The sequence below is a fragment of the Hypanus sabinus genome, chromosome 1 (genome assembly GCF_030144855.1).
Source record: "Hypanus sabinus isolate sHypSab1 chromosome 1, sHypSab1.hap1, whole genome shotgun sequence".
Lineage (NCBI taxonomy): Eukaryota > Metazoa > Chordata > Chondrichthyes > Myliobatiformes > Dasyatidae > Hypanus > Hypanus sabinus.
In genome coordinates, this window is record NC_082706.1 from 159,298,622 (window position 1) to 159,312,639 (window position 14,018).

The 14,018-nt window shown below is 40.8% G+C and overlaps 1 protein-coding gene across 3 annotated transcripts in view; it reads right to left on the bottom strand.

Annotated features, from left to right (window-relative positions):
• Positions 1-14,018, bottom strand: part of thoc1 (THO complex 1) — a 72,914-nt gene that overhangs the window by 23,409 nt on the left and 35,487 nt on the right. For all 3 annotated transcript variants that reach the window (XM_059979862.1, XM_059979851.1, XM_059979872.1), the window contains exons 11-12: positions 2,160-2,294; positions 792-892 (exon numbers count right to left, since the gene is read on the bottom strand). In XM_059979862.1, the coding sequence (XP_059835845.1) occupies positions 792-892; positions 2,160-2,294 (236 nt within the window). The remainder of the gene's footprint in view (positions 1-791; positions 893-2,159; positions 2,295-14,018) is intronic.

A 14,018-nucleotide genomic window follows, 5' to 3' on the forward strand; every position in this document is an offset into this window, starting at 1 on the left:
TCTGAAGATATTTGTCAGCTGGATAATATCAACTCCAATAACCGTGTAACACCACCAACATTCCCTAGAATAGTACACAATGTTAACAATAATTTTGTTAAAGTGAAACCAATATCCTAAGGGCACCAGCGGAACAATAATTTTACAGAGAAAGGTAAAGGCATGATTAGCTAAGATTAATTGATGGGAAAACACAATAAAGAAAACCAAGTTTGTTAATGAATTGTTCCAGCTGCTACCATCCGGGAGACGGTACCGCAGCATAAAAGCCAGGACCAACAGGCTCTGGGACAGCTCCTTCCACCAGGCCATCAGACTGATTAATTCATGCTGATACAATTGTATTTCTATGTTATACTGACTGTCCTGTTATACATATTATAAATTACTATAAATTGCCCATTGCACATTTAGACGAAGATGATTTTTACTCCTCATGTATATGAAAGATGTAAGTAATAAATTCAATTCATTTCAAGACATACTTTCATTTAATTAGCTTTAACTAACTTTCCCTAATGAAAATAGCTAATTCAGGACATAATTGAGTGATGTGCTTACAAATGTGCTTCAAAATCAAGATGATCAAACACCACCAACATTTCCTGCATAACAATTTCTGTCTCACCTGCCTTCCATTTCAGTTGGCACACTGATATTCCTGTTTTTTTAAATATACTTTTAAGGGCTTAATTTCATGAAACTAGAAGCATTTTCAAGTAACATAAAACTTAATGATACATTAATGGAACATCCTTAAAACTATACACAGTAAATTCATATACAGTTACCTTTTAAATTTGACTTGACCCTTCAGGTACTGAAACAATATCAAATATTGCAAAAGGATATGTCGTCTGAAGTTGCTATCATTCAGTTGTAGGTCCATCAGCTAGCAGTAAAATAGGAAAAAGTCAGAATTACAGGTGAATTTTTGTGAACTTAAACATATAAACATATGGGATTTTTGTTTTATTTCATTTTCAAAGCCCAGGAAATGAGTTTGGAAAATTAAGAATATTTGGGCACGGGGTGCTGTAGGAAGGTTAAATGGCATACAGACATTTGCTGGCAGGTACTTCCTTAATTGAAAATGAATGACAGGAGGATAAGAACATTTTGATTTGTGTTATATACCTTACTGCTCTGGAAAAAACATCTAACTGAAGCAGAAATCAGCTTCGTAAACAAATAACAAGTTTGAAATCAGTGGTGAATCAGAAACAGGACTAAGCAGGATGTACTAAATTACATTTTTTTAAAAAAATAAACTTCCTAGTTGTTAATTCAGTTGGACTTATCCACAGAAGTAACAAATACTTGGAAGACACCCACATTTAAACAAACTCTCATCTTTATGCAAAATGCTTTAATCAGAGATGTAAGTCAAGTCAGAAGTCAAGGCTTTTATACATTTATATGTAAAAACTGCGAGCAGAGCCTGTTCGGATTTTCAGCTGAGCTCAAAATCATTTGTATTATTAGGGAATTGGCAAAAGGTCAATAAAAAAAGATCGTTTTAAGTAGAATGGCCAAAGTGTGAGTGGACAAAGTTAGAGTGGGGAACTGAGGCTCTGGCTCCAGAGGCTGAGGCTAGATTAAGGTTTCTGTCAAGTTTGTTTCTTTTTATATTTGTGCCTAGCTGGAGCAGGGAAAATGGATCCCAGGACAATTCCTCTTGCAAGATGTAGGAGATCAAGGAGACATCCTTGTATTTTATATGTACTTATGTATATGCAATTGTTTAGTACATTTCCTAGTGGTTACAGTTCCTCTGTATTATTGTGGAAGTCTCTTGATGGCATTTGAGAGTATTACATTTGCAGAGGGACTATATAATTGGTTAACTCTCATCTACAAATTTGAATGGAATGCCTGTATCAGCAACTGGTAAAGAAGAGCTCTCTCTCCCCTCTTTCTGTTCTTCCCTGTCATTACATCTAGATTCTACGCCTGCTACCCTCTTCTCAATCTCTTTGTTCTCTTAGTTTTTAAACAAACGATTGTGTCCAACAGCCTCATTCTTGACTTCTGAAGAACCTCGGATCAAAAACCGTCAGAATCCAACAATATTATAATCTGTCATGGAACAATTTTTTGACAGAAAGATGTTGGCAAATAGCTATGGAATTTCATTAAAACTGCAAACAATAAAATACCTTCTCACTGGTCAAGAATTTAGCAAAGTAAACATGTTCTTCCCCTGGTGGTTTTAATTCTTCCTGCTTCTTCTTTGAAGCCTGCATGTCATCCAATTTGTAGCTTCTGAAAACATCTAACACTTCATCTGAATGCTGTAACATAAATTATGGCAGAAAAGGTCAGATTAAAAACAATATCAAAACTGTACAAGCACAAAAAGAAACCTTTAATCTCCTATACAAAAAACATGGACTATGCAATGAAAGAAAACAGACTGAAACAAACTAAATAATTACTTTAAGGTTATTGCAAAAACTTACAGAACATTTGGAAGTAATAATACCCTGTATTTTTGGTTTGTACCAACTTTAGCACATCATTCAAGTCCAGCTAATTACTTCCTAATCTGGCTTGTTGATGGGAAGCAAAGGATTGTCGTGGAAGAACGTTTTTCTGACTGGAAGCCCGTAACTAATAGCATACCACAGGGATCAGTGCAGAGACCCTCAATGACTGGATGTCAATGAAGGAAATATGATTTGTAAATTTATGGGTTACACAAAAGTTGGTGGCATTGTGGATGCAAAGAAGGTTAAGGGTTAAAATAATCTTGTCTAAAATCTTTGCTGTTGAAATCAGGATTTCTTAAGCAAGCACAATTTCTAAACCTGCTTCATCAAAGTTTGATGCACTTCTCTATTCCTGCTCTCCAATCGGATTTGCACCATTTGATCTACAGTATGTAGTCTCTCATTCATTTATGCAATAGTTTCAACTGCATTTGTAACGTCCACAACCAATATCTTCCTGAAGTCCCCTCATTACTAACTTTGTTATAAGCAACAATAAATATTTATGCCATTAATATAAAGTAATGATTCCATAATTCTCCAGTTCTACCTAGCAGAACTAAAAACTTTTAAAAATCAATATATATTTTTTACATTATCCCCATTAACCCTCCAATTTCACTCTAAAAAGATCAGATTAGTGAAATAATGTTTTCAACAAGTTCAAGATAGCATATAAATATGGCCTTCAGCAAATAACTATCTTCACCCCCCCCCCCCCCACTCCATTACAGTTTCTAAAATATTCCCCAGCACCATGTTTAAACTAACTGGTCTCCAGCTGCAAAGTTTAAATAGTAATCCTCCAGCTCAATGTCAGTTACCTAACATATCTAAGTTCATCTGAACAGCTGGAAGTCATGGTTTATATTGGTACCAATAAGATGGTAGGAAAGCGATGAGGTCTTGAAGAGACAATAAATATAGGGAGTTAGGTAGAAAGATGAAAAGCATGTCCTCAAGGGTAGTAATATGTGGATTACTGCCTGTGGCACACACCAGTGAGGGCAAGTATAGCATGATTTGGCTAATGAATCTGTGACTGAGGAATTGGTGAAGGAGGAAAGGTTTCCGATTTCTGGATCTAGATCAGGCATGGGCAAACTATGGCCTGCGGCCCATATGCGGCCCGTTAAGCTTTTTAATCCGGCCCGCAGAACTTGATGAAATTATATTAATAAACCTTGTTAACCTTTTTTCCCCCGCAATTCTGGCGTTTTCCCAATAGATGATGCACTCTATATACATTTGTGGCGACCCATTTCCTGGCACATCCGAACCGGCTCACAATTAGCCAGCGTTCCGGCTAAGGGAGATAGCCTGCGGGGATTTGCGAGCACAGAGCTTTGGAGCCTCTGCGCAGGGGGGCAGGTTGAGGGAGGCTTAAAAGTGAGGCTGGGGATTTCGAATAAAGTTTTTTTCTTCGACTGCAGTTACCAACTCCATGTCGTAATTTTAGCGCTGCATGTAGCACACCGCTACACATTGACCTTTGTTGAGGTGCAGCGTATTACTCCACATTTGCACTTTACTCTTTGTTCGGCTCGACCTATTTGTGTGAACAGGCGCTCAGCGTCATGAACATCAACAAAGCCAGCCACAGATCCAAGTTAACTGACCAACACCTCAGATCCATCCTGAGAATCGCCACAACAAAACTAAATCCAGACTTTGATGCGCTGGCTAAAAAGGGAGACCAACAACACTGTTCCACTGAAATTAAAAATAAGTTTCTTCGTTGTGTTATGTAAAAAATGCATTTGAAAATATTTTTTTCAATAAGCCTTACATGTTACATGTCATTTCTGTTAAGTGATGGAATGAGTAGTGTGCAGGTGCACGTACGTTCTCAAAATAAAAAATACACTCCAGATCAAATAACGCGCTCCACATACTGGCCACTGTTCTGTACTTGTGCTGGTCGTTGTTGAGTTTTGGCACAGGGGACAATTGAATAAGAAGGAGCAGGACAAGTAGACCTGCATCTCCTACCGTTTTTGAAATAAAGACAGTCAGGAGGAGAGGGATGATGATAATAACTTGAAGAATTTTCAGTGCTTTAAAATAATAACTGTTACTATTAAAAAAAGCTGTATTTTATTCACTCAATTTTCAGTGTTTTAAAAGTCATTTCAATAAATAGCTAAATACCATGGGACTTCAAAGACAGATATTTTGTTGTAATGCATTTGTTCATTTTCAATTGAAAGTAAAGCACATGTTTTCTACATATCCCACAATATTTTATTTTCTCTTAAGAGGTGTATTACCAAAACACTCCATCCATCTGCTCCTGGTCCAGCCCCCCAGTCAAATTTTAGAACCCTTTGTGGCCCACAAGTCAAAAAGTTTGCCCACCCCTGATCTAGATCATTGGCATCTCTTCCTCGAGGGAGAGCAACATCCTTGTGAGCGGAGTTGCTTGAGCTCTTGGAGACGGTTTAAACTAATTTGCAGGGGGATGGGAACCAGAGTGATAGGGCTGAGGATGGGACAATTGGTATAAAAGTCAATGCAGAGTGCAGTGAGACTGTGAGGAAGGACAAGCAGATGATAGGGCAAGATTGCAGTCAGTGGGATAAATTGAAGTTTAACATGGAGGTAAACATTGAAGGTGACGAATTCAGGGCTCAAGGTGTTACATTTGAATGCACACAGTATACAGAATAAAGAAGATGATCTTGTAGCAGTTAGTGATTGGCAGGTATAACATTGTTGGGAGCTTAACATCCAAGGAGACACATTGTATTGAAAGGACAAGCAGGCAGGTAAAGGAGCTGAGGTGGTTCTGAAGGTGAAAAATGAAATCATATCCTTAGAGGTGACATGAGATTGGAAGATGCAGAATCCTTGCAGGTAGAGTTGAGAAACTGCAAAGATAAAAAGACCCTGATAGGTGTTATATATAGGCCTTCAAACAGTAGCCAGGATATGGAGTACAAATTATAATGGGAGAAAGAAAAGGCATGTAAAAATGGCAATGTTATGATAGTCATAGAAGATTTCAATATAAAGGTAGATTGGGAAAATCAGGTTGGTGCTGGATCCTGAGGGAAGGCATTTCTAAAATCCCTATGAAATGGCGTTTTAGAGCAGATTGTGGTTGAGCTCTCTCAGGAAAGGGCAATTCTGAAATGGATATTGTGTAATGAACCAGATTGATTAGGGAACTTAATGTAAAGGAACGCTTTGGCGGCAGTGATCATGATATAGAATTCACCCTGCAGCTTGCGAGGGAGAAACTAAAGTCAGATGTATCAATGTTACAATGGGGTAAAGGAAATTACAGGGTCATGAGAGAGGAGCTGGCCAAAGTTGATGGGAAGGGACACCAACAGGGATGACAGCAGAACAGGGATGACAGCAGAACAGCGATGGTTGGAGTTTCTGTGAATAATTCATAAGGTACAGGATAGATACATCCAAAAGAAGTATACAAAAGGGAGGATGAGGCAACCATGACAGACAAGGGAAATCAAAGATAGCAAAAAAGCAAAAGGAAGGTCATATACTGGACCAAAAATCAGTAGGAAGTTAGAGAACTGGTAAACTATTAAAAACGAACAGAAGGCAACTAAAAAAGATCTGGAAAAGGTAGCTGAAGATATTGTGGTGACCTTTCACAAATTTTTATATCCTGGAATGGTACTGGAGGACTGGATAATTACAAATGCCATTTCACTCTTTAAAGGAGGCAGGCAGAAGAAAGAAAATTATAGGCCAGATGTTGGTTGCATCACACCGAAGCAGAAAATCCTACAAAAGTCGTGGATATGGCCCAGTCCATCACGGGTAAAGCCCTCCCCACCACTAAGCACATCTACACGAAATATCGCGAAAAGCAGCATTCATCATTGGGGACCCCCACCACCCAGGACATGCTCTCTTCTTGCTGCTGCCATCAAGAAGGTGGTATAGAAGCCTCAGTACTCACACCATCAGGTTCAGGAACAGTTGTTACCCCTCAACCATCCAATTCTTGAACCAAAAGGAGTCACTTCACTCAACTTTACTTACCCCATTATTGAAATGCAATGGAGTCACTTCAAGGACTCTTAATGTTCCCAATATTTATTGCTTATTTATTACTTCTTTTTGTTTGTATTTACACAGCTTGATGTCTTTTGCACACCAGTTGAATGCCCAGTTGGTACAGTATTACACTAGTTCTATAATGGTTATATTTCTATTATGGATTAATTTAATAAGCTCACGAGAAAATTAACCTCAGCGCTGTATACGGTGACATATATGTACTTCGGTAATAAATTTACTTTGAACTCTGAGTTGGCTCTGACTTCAGTGATCGGGATAATGTTGGAGTCCATTATTATGGATGAGGTTTCGGGATACTTGGAAGCACATGATAAAGTAGGACAAGGTTAGCATGGCTTTTTTTCAATCTTGTTGGAAGTCTTTTAAGGAAATAATGGCAAGATAGACAAAGTAGAGTCAGTGGATATTGCTTACTTCTATTTTCAAAAGCCCTTTGACAAGGTGCTGCACATGCTGTCAACAAAGAGCATGGTATTACAGGAAAGATACTACCATGGATAAAAGATTGACTGACCGGCAGAAGGCAAACAGCAAGAATAAAGGGAGCCTTTTCTGGTTGACTGCCAGTGACCAACAGTGTTCTGCTGGGGTCGCTGTTGGGACCACTTCTTTCCATGTTATTGTCAATGATTTGGATCATGGAACTGACGCTGAAGATAGGTGGAGTAGCAAGTAGTGTTGAGGAAGCAGGGAGGTTTAGACAGATTAGAAGAATGGGAAAAGAAGTGGCAGATGGAATAATGTGTAGGAAGTGTATATTTATGCACTTTGGTAGGAGAACAAAAGCATGGACTATTTTCTAAAAAGGGAGAAATATCAAATATGCAAAGAAACCTTGTGCAGGATTTCCTATAGGTTAACTTGCAGGTTGAATCGATGATAAGGAAAGTAAATGCAAAGTTAGCAGGAGGGCTAGAATATAAAAGTAAAGATGGGGAGGCTTTATGAGGCACTGGTGAGGCCTCACTTGGAGTACTGAGAGCAGTTTTGGGCCCCTTATCTAAGAAAGGATGCGCTGGCACTGGAGAAGGTCCAGAGGAGGTTCAAGAGAATGATTCCTGGAATGAAAGGATTAATGTATTTGAGGAGCATTTGACGGCTCTGGGCCTGTACTTGCTGGAGTTCATAAGAATGAGGGGGGCTCTTATCGAAACCTATTGAATACTAAAAGGCCAAGACAGAATGTACGTGGAGAGGATGCTTTCAACAGTGGGGGAGTCCAGGATAAGAGGGCACAGCATCAAAATAGAAGGAAGTCCATTTAGAACACAGATGAGGAGGAATTTCAAAATATTACCAAGCCATTAGGTATATTTAAAGCAGAGGTTGATAGGTTCTTAGTCAGGACATTAATGGATATGGAGAGAAGGGAAGAGAATGGGGTTGAGAGTGATAATAAATCAGCCATAAAAGCATATTCGATGGGCCGAATCACTTAATTCTGCTTTTATGTCTTATGATCAGCACTGCTCGTCTACCCTCCAATCAACATTGGCCAGCTCCTCTAGTGCCTCTGTAATTCCCTTTACTCCACTCTAATACAGATGCATCTCACTTTAATTTCTCCTTCTCAAACTACAGATTGAATTCTATTATATCATGATCACTGCCTCTTAAGGGCTCCCTAATCAAATCTGGTGCATTACACAACAGCCAATCCAAAATTGCCTAACCGCTAGTGGGTTTAACCACAAGCTATTATAAAAAGCCATTTCATTGGCATTCTATAAATTTAATCTCTTGGGATCCAGCACCAAGTTGATTTTCCCAATCAACCAGCAGACTGAAAGCCCCCATGACTATCATAACATTGCCATTTTAACATATGTTCTCTATCTCCTGCTATAATTTGTATCCCACATCCTACCTACTGTTTGGAGACCAGTATATAACTCCCATCAGGGTCTTTTTACCCTTATAGTTTCTTAACTGAACCTACATCTATACCTACATCTATATAAAACTATGTCACCTCTATCTAGATTTTATTTCATCTTTTACCAACAGGGCCACACAATACCCTCTACCTACACGCTTGTCCTCCCACCCCACCTTCCCTGAACATCCAAACTCTCCTCTCTCCTCTGACACCACAAACTCTCTCCCCACCTTTGATCTCATCTCTCATCCATGCCAGGTCTTCACTATTCACTCCAATCTTCCCCACTCTGAGGAAGAACATTCTGTCTTCAGTAAGGGCCCCACCTTCGTCCCCATTCAAGTAATACTCCATGAGTTCTGCACCTGCCAAAACATCAAGCCCCTCTTCTGTCACCTCCGTCTCCAAGCCCACTGCTTTGACAAGGATTCCATACCCCACACTGATGACACCTCCTCCTGACTCCAACCCTCCTCCTCTTCTAGCAGGCCCTGCTTTGGACTTTTTCATTTCTAATTGCTGACAAGAGAACAACTGTCCTGATCTCAACACCACTATCTTCTCTTCCAAACAGACACCCTCCGAACACACTACCCTCGATTCTCTCCATACCAACCTTATCATGAAACCTACAGACAAAGAGGTTGCTGTTATAGTGTGGCACACTAACCTCTACTTTGCTGAGGTCAGGCAGCAACTCTCAGACACCTCCTCATACCTACCCACTCCACACCATTAGAAAACTGTCTTAGACACCATTACTGACCTCATCCAACCTGGAGAACTCCCAACCACTGCCACTTTACCCCACTCTGCTCACTTCTACCTTTTACCAAAACTGGACTGTCCGGCAGCCTATTATCTGTCTGCTCCTGCCCTAATGAACTCCTGTCCTCATATCTTGATTCCATTCTATCCCCTTTTGTTCAGTCCCTTCCCACCTACATCCGTGACACTGCTCATGTCCTCGATTTCCTCAGTAACTTCCAATTCCCGGCCCTAATGCCTCATCTTCACTCCCCACACACATCAACCATATCAGGAAAGCCTCAATGCCCTCTGCATTTTTCTTGACAAAAGAACCTATCAATTCCACTTCACCACCTGGCAAAGCTGATCCTCACCTTGAACAATTTTTCTTTCAGTTCCTCCCACTTCCTCCAAACTCGAGAGGTAACCACGGACACTTGCATGGACCCAAGCTACACTTGCAGCTTCATCAGCTAGGTAGAAGAGTCTATATTCAAAGGCCTGCCCGGTTATACTCCAACTCTTTTTCTGGTACATTGGCACTGCTTCATGCAGCCATGCTGAGCTCGTCAATTTGATTAATTTTGCCTCCAACTTCCACCCTATCCTTAAATTCATTTGGTCCATTTCTGACACTTCCCTCCCCTTTCTTGATCTCTCTGTCTCCATCTTCAGGGACAAACTTTTATAAACATACTGGTTCCCATGGTTATCTCAACTATACCTCATCCCACACTATCACCTGTAAAAATGCTCTTTCCTTTTCTCAGTTTCTTTGCCTCTGCTACATCTGTTCCCGTAACATGGATTTCCATTCCAGACACGGGAGATGTCCTCCTTCTTTAAAGAATGGGATTTCTCTTGCTCTACTATTGATACTGCGCTGGCCTACCTCTCCTTCATTTCCCATACATCCATGCTCACTCCATCTTCCCACTGCTGTAACAGTGATAGAGTCCCTCTGGTCTTTACCTACCACCCCATCAGCTGCACATCCAGCTCACGATCCTCCACAGCGTATACCTACATTGGTACACCTCCTCCCTCATTTCCATATAGGGCTAAACAGTCCTTCCAGATGAGGCAATACTTGACCTGCGAATCTGCTGGGGTCATCTATTATGTCTGGTGCTCCTGATGGGGCCTCTTCTAAATTGGTAAGATCGATCATAAACTAGGGGACTGTTTCGTTGAACATCTCCGCACCAACTACCACAAGCGAGACTTCCCAGTGGCCAAATATTTTAATTTTGATTCCCATTCTGACGCGTTGATCCATGGCCTGCTCGTGCCAAGATGAGGCCACCCTCAGGGTGGAGGAGCAACATTTTACATTTTGTCTGGTACCTTCCAACCTGATGGCATGAATATAGATTTCTCCTTCCAGTGAAAAATCCACCCCTCCCCCCATTCCCCACTCTGATCTTTCACTTCTCACCTGCCTTTTACTTCCACTAGGTCCACTCCCCCTTTCTTTTATCCTATTGTCCACCATCCTCACCCATCAGTTTCTTTCTTCTCCAGCCCTTGAACTTTCCCACTCACCTGGCTTTACTATCACATTCCAGCTTGTCTTTTTCCCCTCTGCCCACCCTTTAATTCAGCCACCTTTCCCCCTCCTTCCCAGTCTGAAGGAGGATCTTGGCCTGAAAATATCAACTGTTTACTCTTTTCCATAAATGCTACCTGATCTGCTGAGGTCCTCCAGTGTTCTATGTATGTTGCTATATATCCTTGGATGTTATTCTCCCAATTATAATCTTTCAACCACGACTCAGTGATGCCCACATCATACATTTTAATTCATTCCAATTTTGGCCTATCATCTACCTGTCCTTCTTCATTGTCTCAGTATACACTGCATCAGCTTATATGCCATTGCCCATCCTCAGCCCTATCACTCCAGTTCCCACCCCCTACCAAATTAGTTTAAACCCAACCCAACAGATCAAGCAAACCTGCCTGCAAGGTTATTGATCCCTCTTGAGTTCAGTGTAATCCATCCTTTTCATACAGGTCATATCTTCCCTGGAAGAGATGCCAATGATGCAGAAATCTGAAGTCCTGCCCCCTGCACCATTTCTATTCCTGCTCTCACTGGCATGTGGCACAGGCAGCAATCCAGACATTATTACCCTTGAGGTGTTACTTTTCATTTTTCTACCTTACTTACAATATTCTCTCTTCACAGCCTCTTTCCTTTTCTTAACAATGCCATTAGTACCAAGATGTACCATGACTTCTGGCTGCTTCCCCTCTACCTTTTGAAAGCTGTGGAACTGATCTGAGACATTCCTGACCCTGGTACCTGGAAGGCAACCATCCGGGTGTTTCTATCGCATCCACAGAACCTTGTATCTACTCCCCTAACTCTAGAATCCCCCATCACTACTGCACTTCTCTTCTTCCCGCTTCCCTTCTGAGTTGCAGAACCAGACTGAGTGCCAGAGACCCAGTTGCTGCGGCTTCCTCCAAACAGTTTCCAAAACGGTATACTTTATTTTTCTTGTTCAAAGATAACTTATCACCAAAGTACATATGTCACTGTATACAACACTGAGATTCATTTCCCTGCAGGCATTCACAATAAATATAAAAACATAATAGAATCAGTGAAAGACTGTAACCAACACGACGGACAATGTACAAAAAAACAACAAACTCTGCAAATACAAAAAAAATTAAACAAGCAATAAAATATCACAGGATGTGGGAATAGTTCAGTAATGGATGAATGATCTTGAGTGAAGTTATCTATTCTGTTCCAAGAGTCTGATGGTTGAGGGTTACAGAGTTGAACCGTTACAGGGGCACTCTGCACTGGCTACCTATTCCCTTTCCCCTCTCCTGACAGTCACCTAGATACCTGCCTCCTGCAAATTAATGATCAATATCTCTGTAGCTCCTACCTATCACCTCCTCACTCTCACGTTGAGCTGAAGCTCCAGTTCCTTAACAGAGTCTTGAATGAGCTGCAGCTCAATGCACTTTGTGCAGATATGGTTATTAGGGAAACTGAGGTCTCCCAGAGTTCCCACATCTCACACAAAAAAACATACCACTAACTCCTGGAAACATTTTTACCACACATTAGATAAAGAAAGAGGTAAGAGAAATTTACTAGAAATTTACTTAGAACTTCTGCTTGTTCTCACCTAAGCCTGTTGAGCCAAAGCCTGACCACTAAATTTGTGAATCTCAAGGAGGTATACGACTATAAAGATCATAAAATATTCTGCTCATCTAAATATAAAGATAATAAAATATTCACTCCACTATTCCATAATGGATGACTTATTAACCCTCTCAACTCCATTCTCGGCCTTCGCCCTGTATCCTTTTGATATCCTGATTAATGAAGAACTATCAACTTTTGCTTTAAATACCTCCAAAGACATGACCTGCACAGCTGTCTGTGGCAATGAATTCCACGGATTCACCATCCTCTGGCTAAAGAAATTTTTCCTCACCTTTTCTAAATGGATGACCCTCAATTCTGAGGCTGTGTCCTCTGACCCTAGACTCCCTCACTATTGGAAAACAACTCTCCACATCCACTTTATCCAGATCTTTCAACATATGGTAGGTTGCAGTGAGATTCCCCTTCATCTATGCCATTCTTCTCAACTCTAGTGAGTATAGGCCAATAGCCATCAAACTTTCATTCCTAGGACCATTTTCCTGAACCTCCTCTGGACCCTCTCCAATGCCAGTATATCCTTTATTACACAAGGGACCAAAACTGCTCACAATACTCCAAGTGCAGTCTGACCAATGCCTTATAAAGCCTCAGCATTGCATCCTTGCTTTTGCATTCTCATCCTCTTGAAATGAATGCTACCATTGTATTTGCCTTCCTCACCTCCGACTCAACCTGCAAGTTAACCTTTAGGGAATCCTACACGAGGACCTACGATTCCCTCTGCACCTCCTATTAATGAAATTTTCCTCATTTAGAAAACAGTCCACAACCTTTATGCCTTATGTCAAAGTGCATAACCATGTACTTTTGTACATTATATTCCACCTGCCACTACTTTGCCCATTCCCCCAATCTACTTAAGTCCTTCTGCAGACACCCTGCTTGCTTAACACTGCCTGCTCCTGCACCCTTGACGTATCACCACAAACTTGGCCACAAAGCCATCAATACCAAGGGCTCTTATCTCATGTGCGGCACATTGCCAAAGGCCTTCTGAAAATAAACAACATCCACCGACTTTCCTTTGTCTATCCTGCCTGCTAGTTTGTCAAAGAATTCAAGAAGATTTTTCAGACAAGAGCTCCCCTTTAGAAAACCACACTGACTTTGGCCTATTTTACCATGCACCTTCAAGTACCACAAAACCTCATCCTTAATAATAGACAGCTACATACTTCCAACCACTGAAGTCAGGCTAACTGGCCTCTAATTTCCTTTCTTCTGAGCCCCTCCCCTCTTTAGGAGTGGAGTAATATTTGCATTTTTCCTGTTGACTGGAACCATTCCAGAATCTAGCCATTAATGCCTCCACAATCTCTTCAGCTACTTCTTTCAGAAACCTGGGGCATAGTCCATCTGATTTATCTACCTTCAGCTTCTTAAGCACCTTCTTCTTAGTAATACTAGTGACACACTTATGCACCCTGACACTCTCACATTACTAGCATTCTGCTAGAGTCTTCTGCAGTGAATACTGACACAAAATACTTACTAAGCTCCTCCACATTTCTTTGTTCCCCATTACTACTGCTCCAGTGTAATTTTCCAGCAGTCTGATATCCACTCTCGCCTCACTTTTGCTCTTTATATATCTGAAAAATTTTTTGCATCCTCTTATAATATCCTCTTAACTTCAGAC